The 18,252-nt window shown below is 31.5% G+C and overlaps 1 protein-coding gene across 2 annotated transcripts in view; it reads left to right on the top strand.

Moving 5' to 3' along the window:
- The first annotated feature begins 5,674 nt into the window (after positions 1–5,674).
- Positions 5,675–18,252, top strand: part of LOC118189372 (vesicular glutamate transporter 1-like) — a 607,793-nt gene continuing 595,215 nt past the window's right edge. For both annotated transcript variants that reach the window (XM_085820946.1, XM_085820945.1), the window contains exon 1: positions 5,675–5,868. In XM_085820946.1, coding sequence (XP_085677072.1) covers positions 5,843–5,868 — 26 coding nt within the window. In that variant the 5' untranslated portion in view covers positions 5,675–5,842. The remainder of the gene's footprint in view (positions 5,869–18,252) is intronic.

The raw sequence follows: 18,252 nt of genomic DNA, 5'->3' as shown, positions 1-18,252 counted from the left end.
ACGTAATAAATTTCTTTTCGCTTCAACTGTCGATGATTGATGGCGCCAACAACCGGAAGGCAACAGATGTAATATTCCCCCCCCCCCAACTCTTCTCTTCGTAAACAAATGAAGTGTTTTCTGATTTATGCTCAGAGAGTACGAAAATATTTTTTCATGTTAATTCTTTTCGACCAACTTGAAATAATGCTTTAAAATTAGAAGAGGATGATAAGTCAACTTTAAGATTAAAGTCGTATCAGAAGGCAACATTTTCATTAGTACAGGAACTAACACATGATTATACCGGATTTTACATCTAATTATCTCAAACTACGTTTATGTAATTTTCTATGGTGTTTTAAAGTTTGTGAAGATTTTATTTGCCACTGGATTTAGCTACTGGGGTAGATTAAGGAGTTTTACATATGTGAAATTATAATAAAATCTTTCCTACCGATCCTATTTAAAAATATTTCAACTACTTGATCAGAATTTGGTTCCAAAATACAAAAACATTCTATCGCATTTGCGGCGTTGCCGCAAGGGTAAGATTTTAAATAACTGAATTTTGAAATTTTTGATAAAGAATTGCTATCGTGAATTGCAACTTTGAAGTTAAAAAAGCTTGCCAGCTGGGTATAAATTTAGAGATTTAAAAAAATAAATTTTAAATTTAGAGCAAGTTAATTTTGAAAGACGAGTAAGTTTCAGACTACTTTCGTTTGTAGATTCTTTAATGGTTTCTTTAAGAATCTCACTATGAGCATTATTTGAAATTTGATACTTTATTTATTTCCTTCAATTTTATCTTCTCTTTGATTTGCCATAATTGAAGTTTTTCTTCTTATTCCTGTACGGATGCAACTTCGGTTTTAAATTCATCCCTTTCGATTTTCAAATCACCCTGTATTTAAGTCATTTAGAGTTTTGATCTCGCGATTACTGGTCTTAATTTTCTTCTAGCAGACTTTTACTAATGTCATCGTTTCTCAACTCTGCTTTTGAAATACCTTGGCTCTTGTCACCTTCCGATTTGATTTTAATTTAGTGACAGGATTTTCCAACATCTTTCAAGCAAAATGCTGTACTTCAAAAGCAGAAAATTTAGTCTTACCTTGAGTAGTGTTTTCACATTTATAACGCACTGAGGCAAAACCTTTCCTCTAGTGCACCACCGTGCTATGAATTATGGAGGTCGAAACGAATCGTTAAAAAGAAGAAATTTTATTTGTATTAATTACAAAATATTTAATTACAATACTAGTGTGATGGTTCAAATTTAAATAAAAATAATCGATATCTAAACAATGAAGTCAATAACTGATTAAAAGGAGCACAACTGTTTCTATTTAAATAAAATCTAAATTCAAACTAACTAAAAAAGAAGTGCGGTGGAAGTGAAAAAGCATGTCATGTCTAATTTGCCAGTAGCATCGATCGAAATCACAAAGAATTTCCACAAAACCAATTTCTCTTCTAAAAACATAAACAATGAAGGCACACACTGGCACTCATCTTAAACGTAGAACCATCTGCATAGACATAAAATTCTGTAATACCAAAGTAAAACTAATCAAAATAAATAGCAGATGCTATTTATTTTGATTAGTGCATATTTCATTTTTAATATTTATAAACCTATTTCTATAATTATGCAAGGCATTGAAAATGCCAACTGTCTATTCTAAAACTGTCTATGAATTCAGTCTTTAAAAATAAACAATATTAAGATTTGTATTCTGCACTCGCATGCAACCATTGTGGTCTTGTAGGCAACCAGAATAAAGATTCGTCTGAAAAGATAGTGTTGTGCCATTTATTTGTCCATATCCGATGTTCATGGTAACAATGCAGCCGCATACGTCCGTGTAGAGTCAGCGGTAGTTGAAATAATGGACGCCTTGAAAAGATTTCAACTCCTTTGGAGATAACATATTGAACGATACGTGCTGGCGGTGGTTGTTTTCCAACAGACTTTCAGCTCTTCACGTTCTATAGTCTCTATAACCTAGAATATTTCTTCTGTCACATTCAAAAACTTTCTCTAATGTTGCCTTTTTATTTTAATGAGCCATATTAAAGCTTTATATGTAAAAGAACACCTAGAAAACACAAAATTTCAGTAATTCAAAAAATAACTTACTAAACTTCCTTTTAACGGTGTTTCCAGATGACATTTCTGGCGCACTTGATTAATATAGGACCTGTAATGCTATTCGTTTGCTTATTCTGTTGCGTATAAGCTACACAAGCTATAGCCTAGGGCCTCGCTTTCTTGGGGTCTTCCCCAAAACCCTCTAGGTATCCGAAAATCATATTTGGCACTGACATATAATATCTGGACTTATAAAAGGCCTTATATCTCAAACAGCTCAGGGCCTTTAAAAATGAAGTCTAAATCCGGCCTTGTATCCATGGTTCAAATGTCAAGCCTTTTGGATGTTTTCTTCATGGTGTTGCATTTTATATGAATAGAGTGTTTCTTTTTAAATCGATTTGTAGAGCAATAGATTAATGGAATAATGAAATATCGTGAAATTTCTTGGGTAATTTAGGAGCAATGAAAGCGAATTTTATAAAATTTTGAAGCAATAGATGAAGCGTCGATGCAGTTCATAATTATTTAGGTAGAATAAATATTTTAATTTGGGGTTGTGGGGTTCCTCCCTTCTATCTACAACTTAAGTGTGGAAGAACCTAGTGAAAGGTAAGCGAATAATCGCTTCAGTAACAGATACGTAAAACTCGTGAAGGGTTAATTACCCTTTATTTCTCAAAATAAAGAATAATAATCGACCCTTCTCTCAGGGCGTACAGCAAAGCCTCCACTTGGCTTAAACTCAAAAGTTAAAGAAATGAGAACTTAACTAATGCTTAACTAAAGAGATGTAGTCGAAGCTAACGTAAATCTAACTGGGAGGCTCCTAAATATTGAATTAGTTAGCGAAGCCGAGCATAGTAACAGCTTAGAGAGATGCGGCCAAAAGGAAAACACATGCTAGTCAGAAACTCTGATGCTCTTTCTCGAAGTCAGTGGAACTTCGACTTAAATACTACACCTACTCATTTGCATTAAACGCGATTCTAAAAGCACATTCTAGTAGGAAATTGTAAGCTGAAATTAGAATGGATAGAAAAAGAGCTTTAACTTAATAATAACTGTTAAAAACTTAGGACAAACCTTACCGGGTGAAAAAACGTTGCAGATAGTGTCAAAATAACTCAACGGCCTTAAATTGCGATGGAAGCATTGCTTGCCCGTTGTTTTGTATGCAGCATGATCGTTCACTAGGCGTTAGATTAGTTACTGAAGAGTAAGTGTGGAAAAGAAGCGACTGTTTATAATATTTGAATCGACAAATCGTAACAGAAAAACTGTGTGCAAGGATTATCCCAAAGCATTTGAGTGGTGGACAAAACCTTAAAAAACGCAAACGGGCTGGCTGCATGAGCGTTTTCGTGGTCTTCCCCATGCGTAACGTGTATACGAGTCAGTTTCCCTTAGAACGTCCTCCACGAAGGCATCCCTCTCCTTAGGCAGATAGCCTTAGTGTGCTTTGTCATAATTAAATAAACCAAACCTTAAAAAGGCATATCAAACTTTCAATTTGCAAAATTTTGTCAATTTTTCAAAAATCATTCTACTTTTCTATCTATCGTGAGTATGCTAATAGTGGCGGACTTTAAAATCAAAAGATTTAATCTATCATTGTCATCATCACCATGGAGAGGGTATATTGATTATAATGTGCTGGAGGTGTAATGGTTTGGGAAAACATGTTGACAAAAGCTCCCTGACTGTTATGAGGTATAGAGAGGAAATCTATGTTCGACATTTCAAGGGCGAAGTTGGTCCTAAGTTCCTGTTAATGGACGAAAACGATCTCTGACGTTGGGTTCAGATGGTCGACATTGCCTGGAAAGTGAGGCTATTCGCCCTACGGTTTGGTCAAGCAGATCTCCTGACTTATACAGAATGTCTGAGACTCTCTTGTGAGGGCAGTTTCATCTTGCCATCCCGCTCCAAGAACCATTCCGGTGTTGAAAACTGTCTTGCTGCAGGAGTGGAATCGTTTGTCACAAGGACTCCTGAATTGTCTCCTGTCCAGTATGCCATCATGCTGCACGAGCTGTCTTGCCTCGAGAGGGGACCATACCTCATTTTAGACATAAGTTCGATATCATAAAGTGGATTTTGTACATTCCTGAACTATGAGCTTTAACTGAACAAGAGCGTATATTAAAAAGCAAAATGAAAGAGATTACCTTCATTTTAGTGTGATACAATTTGATATCCGTTGCGTAGTTAATTTGTTATGAATCTGTATAACGTTCTATGGAATTACGAATAATCCAATTATGTATTATTCCTACAGAGTGACCCAAAAGTCGCGCAGGTGAAAGTTTCAAAATTTGTGGAAGTTCCAATATTTAAATTAACAGAAAATTGTTTCAATGGATGACAAACCTATACTGTTACAAGTAAAATATGATTTGAAAATTTCATTTTCAGTTTATGCTGTTAGCATTAAAAATTATTTGCTTGATACGAGAGGGAGGTAAGAGTATTTTCGAGCAGAACGAAATTTTATGATTAAGCATTACTTCCTAACGCATAAATTTAATTGTGTTGCAATCGGCTTCATACTCTTTGTTGGGGGCTGGAATATTTTCTTCCTGACTTCGCGTATTGTCAGAACTCAGAAGAATTTTATTTCCTACGGTGAGAGCTTCGGGTATATAGAAGTCAAGTTACCAAGCGGAAAATCACTTTGTTATTAGATTCATTGAACATTCAAGAACATTTCTCTAAATGCTTCAACAACCTTTCTATAGAACTGCGTTGCGAAATAATGCTCCGTCATAAAAACTCGTTCCACTGCAACGCGAACCGTCGTGTCCTATATTTTAATCAACACTACAGGATGTCTATGAAACTAATGTTAAACCATTTAGCATTTTCTTTCTTCTTTTTTTCTTTTCGTTTTTAATGCTAAAATTTGAAAAAAAAAATCGAATGCCGAAACAAGGGCTGAAACTCGAAACGTTTTCAAATTTCTCAGAATTGAAGAATTCAGATGTTCCATTCCTAGAAATAACGATTTTTTTTCCCAATTTCTTCCAGCACGCAATGGTAATAATATTTGCATTGTTTTCCACCATTTATTTTACCAAAGATAACATGTATTTTTCTGTGCCAGGAATACATATGCATATATAGTTTTATATATTAATGTATTGATTTTTGAGTTTTCTTGAATCGATGTAATTTGAATCATAATCCAATCAAATTCATTAAACCCTCTCACTTGCTTTCAGCACTCTACAATGTTTTTCTATTTCTTCCCGCTTTTTAAAAATATTATGGCAACACTTTTGCAACACATAAAGAAGTTTACAAAGTAGTGAACTATTCTCAAAACTGCAGCTCGAGATAAAAAGAGAAAGCTGAATGACGAGACGATTTGATGATCCTAAAAGTGCATATCATTAACCTCCCTCCACACAAACGCTCTCCGATTGTATTTTTAACCCTTCCTTTTTGCGTGACAACTGATCTCACGAACACAATATCCCCACGTGCGTGCGACCAATAGCAGAAGGAACGTCCATTCCGAAGCTCCATCTGGCGGCCAGGAGCGGCACTACGCGAATCCCGGTCGTTTCTCCCCCGGTTTGATGCTTTCAGTGATAGTGGTATTGCATTGCAAGGAAGAACACCACAAGCGGCCACCTGTACGCTTGACCACCGGTATATCCTCGTATCGTTCTTTACTAAATAGTAAAGAGGTATTCATAGAGTGTGCCCAGAAGAGAGGATTGTTATTAATTTCGGTGGAGTAGTTATTAAGTACCGGAAATGACGGGAGCTCATGATCAGTTGGGGTAAGTTGTACATTTACTTATTGTGAATGGTACTAGTGATCTTGATACAGAAATTACAAGAACGATCAGATATCCATTCAGAGGAAGTACCGTTAAAGAAGTGACTTCACGTTTTATGAATCGTACTTGTGTTTTATATGAATGGGAGGAGGGACTGAGTGTCGTGCAGGTTCTTTACGTTTCATTCATTTTAAATAATATAAAATTCAGTTTACTTGAAATTGAATTTATTAGATATGTGAAGAAGAAGTGTAGGAGGCTTCACCCAACACATGACGTCTAAATTCGTCTTATTTCACATTATATTTGAGAGCGAAGCATACACAAAACAAAAATATATTTATGTTTGGTTCGTTTTCGAATCGTAGTACGTTTTTTGCTCTGCATCTGAGTTTGAAATTCCTCACTAGGAAATATTTTTGATAATAAAATACAAAATAAAAATCGTATCCGGGAAAAGGTCCCTATACATGTGAATTATACATCTGTGCCAAATCGGAACAAATCTTATTGAAGCAGAAGAAATAGTAAGGTGGCATAATGTTTGCATGATAATAATTGCGGATAGTTTAATACTTATAAAGTCATTTGAAGTATTACGTATTATACTGAAACAAATATAAGAAAGCTTCTTAGATACAATTATCCTGAAGTTTTGAAGACGTTTTGATACGAAACGAAAAACTGCGCAAGATACTTTCACATATATAAGATTAATATATTTATAGTATATTGTACAAAATTTAAACAATATGTAAGTTTTACGTACGGGTAAAAAGTAAGGTAATGCTTATTCTTCTAACTTAATTGATGGATAAATAATAAATCCCTTTAATATATTTTTTAAAGTTGGTTTGCGTAAATAAGACTGTTGTGGTTTTCAAAAATGCATTTCGGAGGAAACCATTTCCTCTTACATACTGATCAACGTGACGCATTCCGAAATGACATAAAAAATTAGGTTAAAGCCAATGCACTTATCAAATCTGATTTCAATACAAAACGACTGGAAAAACATTTATAGAATAATAATTGTAGATTTTGTAAAGTTTATCAAGCCGGGAGGTTTTTTACATGCATAAAAACAAAGATTTTAAAGTCATCTTAGTTTTTAAATATCTATAAAAATATTGAAGGGATTCCATTAAATATCCTGTAACATTCTTTCACAAAACCAAGCATTTGTCTAAAAGCAAAACAAAAAATATCTGATTATTAGCTATCAGTGGAAAGTAATGAAAGAAAATCAATATCGTGTATTAAAAAAGCATGAAGATTAAAAGCATCATTTGTGAGGACTAAGATTTTTTTTGGAGTAATGATTCATGCAGTGCGCTTTAAATGAACCTCATTAAGAGACGATATACTGATATGCAGCTCTCTAAATGAAACAAGAAACTTACAAAATGCATTCATGTTTTCCTCATAGGTAATGTGATACTTGGGAGTATTATGTGCAGCAGTCAATTAAAGGGCATTGCCATCCTTTGATTTTCTGCTGAGAGCAACGCTAGCAAGAGTTGTGAATGGTTAAAGTTACCGAAGATTTTGACGTCAGTTATTTTTGGGACTTTATTTTATCCATGCACATTAAAAACGGAAAATTTACACAAGCACATTAACGAAATGTGCTTGAAGTTATCACTTGAAGTGTATATTATATATATATATATATATATAATATCACTTCCAGTCACTGATGGTATAAAACTACTCATATTAACTGAAGATTGCATATAATGATAAAAGCTCTGTAACGTGAGCAAGTTAAGATGTCATAGAAATAAATGATATCCATTATTGTTTGGTAGGTTAGCTGGAATTCACAAAATAATTAGTCCTAAAACTTTGCATACGTGCTGTGTATACCAATAAAATTTTACAGAAATAACGCCTTTTTCACCTATTAATAAATTATGAAAATACTGAAACAAATGAAAACAGATACACAAAAATATTTTAGTTTTACTCTTATATAACAACAGCACACTAATTGCTTAAAACTGTTTAATGTAAGATAAAAAATGAATTAATTTTTTGTAAAATTTTATTTCATTTTTTCATGTTAAATAGATATGATAAAAACAGACCTATTTAACAAAGATCCAGATGATAATTAATTCTTTCTGTAAATAAGGTAAGGGAAGGAATACGAAAAGTTATAAGCGTGATATTCAACTCTTATTACATTAAAAAATAATAAATAAAAAACAGAAGTTCAACATTTTCCGAAAAGATAAAGCTTAGTTACTATAAATTTAGAAAATTTGATCTGATAAATATAAATAAAGGTAATAATATTTCCTTGATCTCAAATATAATATTTGTAATTAAAAATAGACTAGCATTTTGAGTACATTTTCAAATCGATGTAGAAGTACGTACTATAAAATAGATTTATAAATAAGTTATTTAGAATTATATATATATGAACTTTAGATTTAACATTTACACTAATGTATCACGTTTTCTATGAAAATTACAATCATTTTCAATGAAAGCTTTCATGAAATAATTTTGGAAAAATATGAAGCAGTTAAAATGGATTTTAATTGTTAACTAATTTATAGTTTTGTGAGAAAGATGTAATTTAGGTTTTTTATACAAACTTTATTTAAAAGTTTTGGGGAATTTTTGTTATACCATCAGCGTTACTATTAAAATTATGAAACTGCAATTTTTTTGCTGCTTCCATTTCTGAATATTTTCTATGTTATGTTTGACGTTTTACAAAAAGATGAAATACAGAAGTGCATATTCTACGAGATAATTGCATGAGAATTATTTTACAGAAATATTAATTCGATCCTTCTGGAAACGACATCCATGTTAAATCAATAAACGCGTTTCCCTTTAAAAAGCGATTTTGCAGATTGGGATTTTTAACTTAATACTCATTATACGCACCGTCGTAATTACTTCGCATGTAAATAAAATGCATTTTACGAAGATTACAATAACCAACTCCACAAGTCTTTTTTTTCTTTCGAAAATTGTTTACGCAGGAAAAGGTTTTAAATGGAAAACAAAAAGAGGGGAAGAAAGAAAAAGAAAGAATAAGTGAAGAGAAAATTAACGAATAAAACTGTCTAATATAAGCGTTTATAATGGAAAGATTCAGTAAGAGAGGAAACATATCATGAATTCTGTTTAAAAGTATATAAAATTAACACTGAATTTGACACTTAAGTTTTTTTTTTTCATTTACCATGTTTTCCTTTATGTTAAAATCTGTCCTATGCTCCTAAAACTTCATCTTCTCCACCAGAGTAACAGCAGTTATAAATAGTTTTAAATAGGAATAAGAATATAAGAAATGAGATTTCGCAACATCATCTGGCCTTTAAGGAGATTCATTTGTTGTAATTCGACTTAAGCGGTATTGCTCCGATTTTCGAAGTTTCCCGTTTGTAGCTGAACATTAAATAATAGTTAGAGAAATTAAACGAGTCATGTGATTACTAACTCTCAAAGTTAAGCGCAAGTTAAGATATTAACTCGCAAAATTAAAGCAATTTGAATTCTATGTCATCTGTTATGGCCGACAGAAGTTGAAGTCAATTTGCGTTAGTTAATTTCAGTTTTATACTTCAAGCTGAAATCAACACTAAATTTTAGTTGCTTTTATTTCCGTTGTTTGCATTTGTTCGTGCTATGATATAGCGGCAAAAGATGAGATGAAAATTCGACGTTAAGGTTAAACTAGTTTTAAACTAAAACATATTGAGTTATGAAGTTTAAGTTTAAAGCAATCTTTTGTATTTTTCGACAGAATGTATTATTGTGCGTCTTCAGGGAAGAGCTTATTCGCCACCATTCTGCCAAAATTTGTTATTTAAATAAATATGATGACGTAAAAGCGGCAGTTAGAGCTATCTGTAGAGCTGAAATCAAAAGAAAAATATAAATTAAACTTTGAAACATTATTGGAATACTGGCATTGGAATTACGCTCAATAACTTAATTTTGCGGATTTTAATGAGGGTAAAAAAAACTTCAGAGAACTACAACTCTCCAACTAAACAGATTCTTTTGCATAATGTTGTTTGTGAAAAAAGTTGAAAGCAAATTAAACTAACTAGCAACGACTGGCAGGGGAAAATTTCAGAATTTCTCCTTTTGTGATATTAAAGTGAAATTTTAAAGCTGTTTTAGTGCAACCGATGTGGTGTAAACATCATAGTAAGAAATGCTATAAATTTTCCAAGAATTTAAATTCTGCTATTTAAATAATATCGCTGTCATATAATATTCATTGATATGTCAGAATATGTTATAAAGAATTTAGTATATAGTGTAATTGAGATGCAACAACAATTCTTAAAAACCTTGAAATGTTCTTAACAGCTGGAAATAGCGAAAGCAGGAAACTGTTCAAGAAAATGTTTTATTTAAACTATAACTGAATGTAAGCTTTAAGTTATAGCTATGTATTATAATATCATTTCTGTCCATCTCCAGGAAGTGTCATATTTTGTAATAATTTGTAGAATTTTATATTTTACCAAAAAATAACAGAAATTGTATCTCGCATTTAAATGAATTGTCTTCTGCATTGATAGTAAAATGCAATGAAATAGTGATTATTCGTGCTAAGTAATGCGTGTTAACCGTATTGCGCATGTGCAAACGCTAAAGACGGGTAACCCCAAAATGGTCTTGTAAATTTATAATTAATGCACTAGTACAGTGATAATGAACTAGTGTGAGTTGAGATATACAAGACTAAAATGCTTATACTAAAATAAAGATTTAAAGGAATGACAAACATTGTAATATTTTAATGGGATTAAATTAAAATGGTAATGACGTTTGCATCCATTTGCAGTTTTACATCTGAAAAAGTGTATTGGCTGTTTTAAGAATTATAGTAAAATCGCAAATGCTGTTCAAAGTTTGATGGCTTTAAATACGAATTCATTTTATTACCTCATATAATCCTACCAAGGTACTTCATTAGAATTTTCATTACACTCTTTAGTTTTCTTTGTAACTGATGAAAAAACTGTCTCTGTCTATATAGGTACCTTACGCTTGTTCCTCGCATTGTGAAAAACCAGTGGCCACTAAAGCAACCAAAATTTGAACACACATAGTTCTCCATTCGAACATGTGTACCTCGAAACGTAAATTTTTAAGTTCGAACTTATTTCTTATTTATTTCATTTAGTGCGAATTTAATAAATTTTTAATAAACAAATTCAGCGATTTATGACAATGCGTTGTCATTGCCCGAAATAAATTATTTTTATCTTCCGCGTGAAAGTGTGTTGCCCTTTGGCAAAGAGTAAAACATTCATCTTTCGAATTTAATCAACCATTTCGGTTATTTCAAAGCAGTATGTGTCCACTGTCGGGAATAAAACACTTTTTTCTTTCGTGATTAGTGTGCTGCCATTCGACAAAGCGTAAGATATTTAATTGTAAAATTTAATGTCTGATTCTTATTAACCAATTCAGCGATTTAAAAGCAACGATTATATTTTTGAAACTTTTTAATCAGAATGATTTGAAGAAAAATTTATTTAGTTTGTGATGTAGCTAACTAATAATTTTATGAACCTTTTTTGAAATTATGCAGGAATTTTTAATGGCATATTATATACTTTTTAAACACAAATCCTTCTTAGAGATTTATATTGTAATCCAAAGTTTTTAAGAGCAATTTTCGTGCTTACTTGAACCAGCGCTAATAATCAATACGTAAATGCTTCAGTTCTTTACATTTAGTACATTAAATCTGTCCCGTATCCTATGATATCATCGTTAAACTTCTTTCTTGATGGCTTTCAATGCTCTTTGAGTAATATTTGTTAGTTACATAGGTAGAAAGAAAGACAGTTTTGCTGCAGAAATAATGTATATGATGACTGCTACAGAACCTTTTGTGCCTTCTATCGTCGAAACGTTCTTTAAAACAGAAGAAAAAGTCTGAAACAATAGGTATTTAAGCTAACATCTGTGCTAATATACACTAAATACCAGAATAACATACCAGGAATAATATAAGCTTAGATGAAATGATCTGAAAGATTTTTCTCATTCTTCTTATTTAATTGTAAACAATAAGATGCATCATAAGATGCGAACAATATAGGCTGAAAAAATTGCTTTCCTTCCATTTAAATTCTTTGGTAAGTATGATTAAAAGTAGTTGTTATGTTAAAGAAATTATAGAATTAGCAGTGGCGTAACTAGAACTCTTGGATCTCTAAGAAAAAAAAAAAAAAAAAAAAAAAAAAAAAAAAAAAAAAAAAAACTAGAGCCCCCTTGCTAAAACTTACATCACTAAACTCCAAGGGAAATTAAAATCGGGTGAAAACTGACTTTTTGAATAATAATGGCTTTTGTAAGGTCTGATTTAATCTATATATATAAAGAAGAAAGTCTGTGTGTTTGTTCGTTAATAGCTCAGTCACTACTACAGCTATTGTAACCAAACTTTCTACAATTCTTTTCTGGGTCCTGGAAAATTTCGACGTCCCCTTTTTTCGAATAAAGCAGCTAAAATTAGAAATATTAATTAAAAACGCTAATTTTAGCCCTCATTTTTCTGAGTGGAAACAGTGCTGATATCAGCAACAATGGCAACAGTGATATATCAGCAACAATGGCTACTTACCATTGTTGCTGATGTAATGAGAGAGAATTAGTTTATCTTTCTATCGAAATTTTTATTTTTTTTAAATCATCGAAATTATATCGCATCAGACTGAAAAATGTATGACTAAGAATCGTATTTTTTGTTTAAAATAATTATGTATTTGTTTTTATTTTTGTTAACTCAAATGGCAGTATATACCGTATGGTTCTATGATTACGTAGTAAGTTGTGGTACATGTATTGAATATTAATTTGTTTCTGTAGCGTTTTTTATGCATTACAATGACGCATCATATTCCTCATAACATGCAATATGCTATTATACGAATTTTCAAATGATGTCATGAATACAATAATCCATTACTCTCAATTTAACTTAACTGGCATCAGGTACTTCCGCTAGTACTTAAATAATATAAGCACATGGGCACCAAGGTGTAATATACTCAGTATAATTGCTTTTGCTGAAAAAATACTAAAGCTCATTGTATAATTTCTATTGAATTTGATCTAGAATCGTTGGAATGGAATGATTGGTTAAATTACAATAAATACTTTTGCTTTATACTCTAAACATATGTAGATAAACGTGCTGAATATACTTAGGTAGACATGATAAATGTATATAGATAATCACGCTAAGCATATGTAGATAAACATGCTAAATATGTGTTGAAATGATAAACATATGTAGTGGTTATATATAACTGCATATGCGAACAAGCGTTTTTTTATTTTAAAAAGTATGTAATGTAAGCATAAATATGCCTCTCATCTCGACTTGTAAAGTTTTATCTAGTGATCTACCATTCACACATCATAGAGATAAGCGCAATCCTTATACTAGCTGTATCGCTTTGTTAATTTTATTGAATAATAATCAGTTTTTATTTGTCATATGTTATGTACCTGAGTAAATGTTTTGAGTTACAGTTAAAATTATTTATATTGCGAATGCTATGCAAATGTAGTCATAGATAAACAGTAGATAATCTTACAAGTGTTGCGTTACCATGACTAACCATCTGCGAATAGTTGTCGTCAAACGTTTTTCTTCATTCTGTAACTATTATGTACTTGTCTGACATCTGACGAGTTTTATTATTTATAGTGTATTTCTACGATATTCAAGTCACGTATCCTTCAAAGGACATTAAAAGGTTGAAAATATATTCAGAAATCAAGTTAATGTTTTTTTTTTGTATTGTTTCAGATGTTATTATTCCAGTGATATTTTGCATTACAGAGGGAATTAGCTGATTATTGTATTTTGGTCTTTTTTATACTATTTAAAATGGAAAAAATACAGGTAACTTCGTATTAATACGGATAGAGTTAATGCAGTTGCGGATTAACAAGGACCTGTTTAAGAAAAGTAAATTTTGTTTATTATTGCCGAATGATGGAAAAATTACTACCACAAAACATCAGCATGAAACAGAATTGATTGCTGAAATTCAATAAAGAAAATGCTTGGAATAAAAACAGTAATAGTGGAAGATGACTGCTAGATGAATTCTGCCAAAAACAACTGATTCCGTTTTCTCCGAGTTTGAGCTTAATTATAAATTAAGGTTCCTAGAGTAACTTATAGTTCCTTTGTAAAGCAGTGTTCTTTAATGCCATTTATAACTTAAATTCATAATTTTTAATGTTGGTTTTCTTCCGTTACTTACAGTAAGTTATTTACAGTGTAATTTTTAATATAATTTAATTTACGTAACGAAATGAAATTATTATTTAAATTAAGATGGCCGAAAGTATAGATAAATGTTTAATGAAAATTTTATTTAATATGAGCTATTCCTCTTTACTATGGATTTTTAATTGCGCTTCGAATAACCATTTATTAAATGTGGACGTTCTACCAGATATTGCGCCCGTTAATAGGGACTTCATTAAACTTTATGCGCTTTTTATATAAATAAAGCTCAAATTCTTTATAAAAATGTCAGAAAACTTTGGGTTTTGGTTTTATTATAATTTGTAAAAACAGCGCTGTTAAATGTAATTAAAATTATTTGTAAATATTATATTCCTTATGTTTATTCTGTACTATTTTTTCCGAAAGTTTTGGGTTATAAATTGGCTATTCACTTATACTTGCTAATATTGTATTTTCTATGTTATGCACACGTAATATGATAACAAAAAGCTTGGAACATTTTATGTAAGCAAATGTTTGCTCTTTTGAATCTATTTAAAATATGAAGCTAGTACTATTACACATCGTTCTTTCGTTTGTAAATAAGATTGCTAGGAATGAAGACATTTTACATATTTAAAATGTTAGAACTTTTCTACATGATGAAAGACGGAAATGAATTAAAAAGCCCCAGTATCGATCGAATTAAAATTTGACTATGGTTCAGACCATTGTAATAGTTTCGAGCCCTTAGTGATAATAAAACTACGACCAGCCGCATTGCAGTTTCTGGGAAAAGAAATCACCATTTCCCCATGTCAATAGAAATCACCATGTCAATAGTTGAAGTATTTTCCTCTCCAGTACGTTGATTTATTGGGCAGCACTCATTTTAGACTTTAATGCTATGCAGTCTCCGTAATCAAATGCTGTGCTGTAATCTCAGATCACAAATGAAATAGAATGCTTAACGTTTGAGTCTAAATCTTTCGTTTTGTTGCCTTCCAACAGACACTATTCTTTTGTAAAGGTTATTCCGGTATGATTTTAAAACAAAATGGCAAACGTATTTAAAATCTCATTTCTATAATTAATTTTTGCAATTAGTATGTTTTGACAATTTCTTATGGCTAAACATTCGGCTCAAGAACGTTACTTTTGGATAAAAAAGTACCTTCTCATTTTTGTTTGAACAGATAGGCCAACAAACAAAATTGTCGTTGGGTATGAAAACAATCCGTAAGAGATTCACGAAAAACCCTTGCAAAAAGGCAACTGGTGTAGTATGATTTATGGCATGGTTGCATCATCCGACCCTTTTTTTCCCAAAACTTAGGGAGCAGAAACATTTGCAGTAACTGATGAGCGATACTAATTGATGATAACATTTTTTTTTGTATTCAGCTTTGGAAGACACATGGTTTCAACAAGATGGTGTCAAATGTCACACTGTTAACTCCGTTACAGACGTAGTGCAAAAAGAGTTTGGTGAAAGGATAATTTCACGAAATGTAGCTGTTATTTTGTTTTTTCAGAAGTTGTAATTTAACTCCTTTGGGTCATCTTTTGTGGGGTTATTTGAAATCATACGTCTGTTCGAACAAACAAACCACGAACCTTTGAAACATTAAGAATAAGCAAACTCCGTATCCGTGACATTTAGCTCGACTTATTACGTACAGTCATCAAAACTGAGTTCATCGACTTCTTTCGTATATTTGAAGTTGAAGTGGACACTTAGATGATAGTTTATTCAACATATAATGCCATAAATTATACTTCGAAATGATGTAAGAAGTTTGGTTGTATCTGTAATATTTTATTACATTTAAAAATCATATCATTCGTATTGGAAGACCATTTAAACGTCAGAGAAGGTGGTTGCTTCATCAATAAGGTTTATTTTCATGTAAAAAGAAATTTTGCATTGTCTTTTATTTCTAGCGAAATTTTTCATGTCCCAAGGATACTATATAAACATAGAATAATGTACTTGTCTTAAATTATTTTTTAAAATTATACTATGTATTGATCAGTTATACTTAGATAATTAAAAAGCTATTTGCCAACCTACTGAAACGATATCTTAGGCCTACAGAAAGCAGAAATGGTTCCTTCAGTATTTAAGCAAAGATGAAAATTATACTAATTCTTATTTGATTTCAGAATTCTCGTTAGTATCAAAATAAAGATATACTGCTTGAAGTGTTCAAGTACTGATATACTGTTGTAAATGGCTGTATGTTTTGCATTTATTTACTGATTGTATTTTATTTATATTAAGCTTGTTTGCATTGTACATATTTCTCCACTAAACGTCTCATTTTTATTCTGAAGTTTCATTGTTTGCCGAGTTTGTATTCATTCTGCAATCCGTAATAATCTGCCTTTCATCGGCTGTAATGATTTTCTTCTGTAATAATCTACATCTGCTGTAATAATCTGCTTCTGCAGTCTGTAATATTCTGTACGTCTCTTGATAACGGTAATCCCATTTCCTTCCTCCTACTATGTTGTCTCTCACCGTTCGCCGACAGGTTAAAGACTGCTGAATGTTGATTGTTTGCCCTAAGCTCGAAACCAGACAAACGGACAAGCTATATGGTTGATTTTCCCCGTCTGTAACGTGAATACGGGACAGTTTCCTATAGAAAGTTTTCCACGAGGGGAATTCCTGCATTAGGCAGATAGCCCTCAAGTGCTTTGGGGCATTCAAATAACCAATTTCCTCTTCTGTCATACCAAGTATGATTCTTCTGGCTAAAAGGAAATGCCTACAGAGGCCTTATTCCTCGTAATCTAAAAAGCCGACTAAAAGCTGTATTTAGCTGTATGTCCAAAAATACCAGTGTGTGTGTAAGCAGATTTTTCAGTGAATTTAGTTCTTCATTTTTCGCCTGCTGTTTGGAAATACTAGTAACGAAGAAATAATAGTTGCGCATCCTGTGACACTGACAGACAAGTTATAAATACATATAGTACACACATATATAGTAGATAGATTATAAATATAATAGGTAAAATACCCACCACTCTTTTCCGGCTCGTTGGATTTTATTTTTCTTATTCTTATATGTGGGTAAATTGTACACATTTTGCTTTAAAAGGGATTGAATTATGTTGTTCTTATGTTCCGGTTAAGGTTTTTATGCCTTTAGTTAATCTGCATGCACTACTTGTAGAATTATCAACAATTTAAAAGTGTAAGGGAAACTAAGCTTGACGAGGCGGAATTAGGTTGCACATGGAAACTCTTAGTAGTATAGTGAATTAATTCAGTAGGTTCACCAGTGTCAATATCTTTCTGCCCTGTTAACTAAATTTTGGTATACCGAAATATTATTTGTCTTTTTTAATTAAGTCTAATTTTAATTGCAAAAATTGATTTTTAAACATTTTAAGTGTGTTTGATGGTTTAGGTGTTTTGTATTTTACAATTTTTAAGGAAGATATTCTGAGCTTTTAACGTATTTTTGCTTTGCTGCTGAGTGAGAACTGATTTGATTGAATAAAAAATATATCACTAAGGATATTTGAAGAAATAAGTTTTAATGAAATGCACTAAATAATAATGTGTATAATTTAATAAGCCGTAAAAGGAAGTCATGGGGTTTACGCATCAAATTATTTTAATTAGTGAAAGACTTCTAACTTATACAGGCTTGGAAATTTCTAAATTGTTTTTGTTTGCTTTTGATTTATTGTCTAAATAGGTACATTAACTAAACACATGGAACCCATTTACTTCCTAGTTTTTCATAAATATGCATATGACGTGTATGTACTGAAAAAGGTATAATTTTAAACCTGGTGTCAGAATTTAATATCATTAAAAACAGCATTCAGAATTCAGAATTTGTAATGATTGTTTTTCAATAATCGTTGAATCAAACGAGATATCAAAATTTCTCGAGAGATTTGTATTTGAATTTGTAGATACATACGTATATGTAATAAAGTTAGCAAATGTCTAACCTGTATTACGTATTATACAATATAATTTTGTCACATGACTCCCTTGTAATAATCCTCCATGTAAACACTAAGATAATGGGAACATTCATAAAACTGATATTTACTGATTTTTTTCTATCTGTTTTTGATACTCCTATTGTTTTTCTGGTCATTTTGTTGTG

This window comes from Stegodyphus dumicola, chromosome 7, assembly GCF_044657685.1.
Source record: "Stegodyphus dumicola isolate Sdum_Otavi_A_Nest chromosome 7, ASM4465768v1".
Lineage (NCBI taxonomy): Eukaryota > Metazoa > Arthropoda > Arachnida > Araneae > Eresidae > Stegodyphus > Stegodyphus dumicola.
Note: the sequence above shows the minus strand (reverse complement) of the source record. Positions and strands in the feature narration are given on the sequence as shown.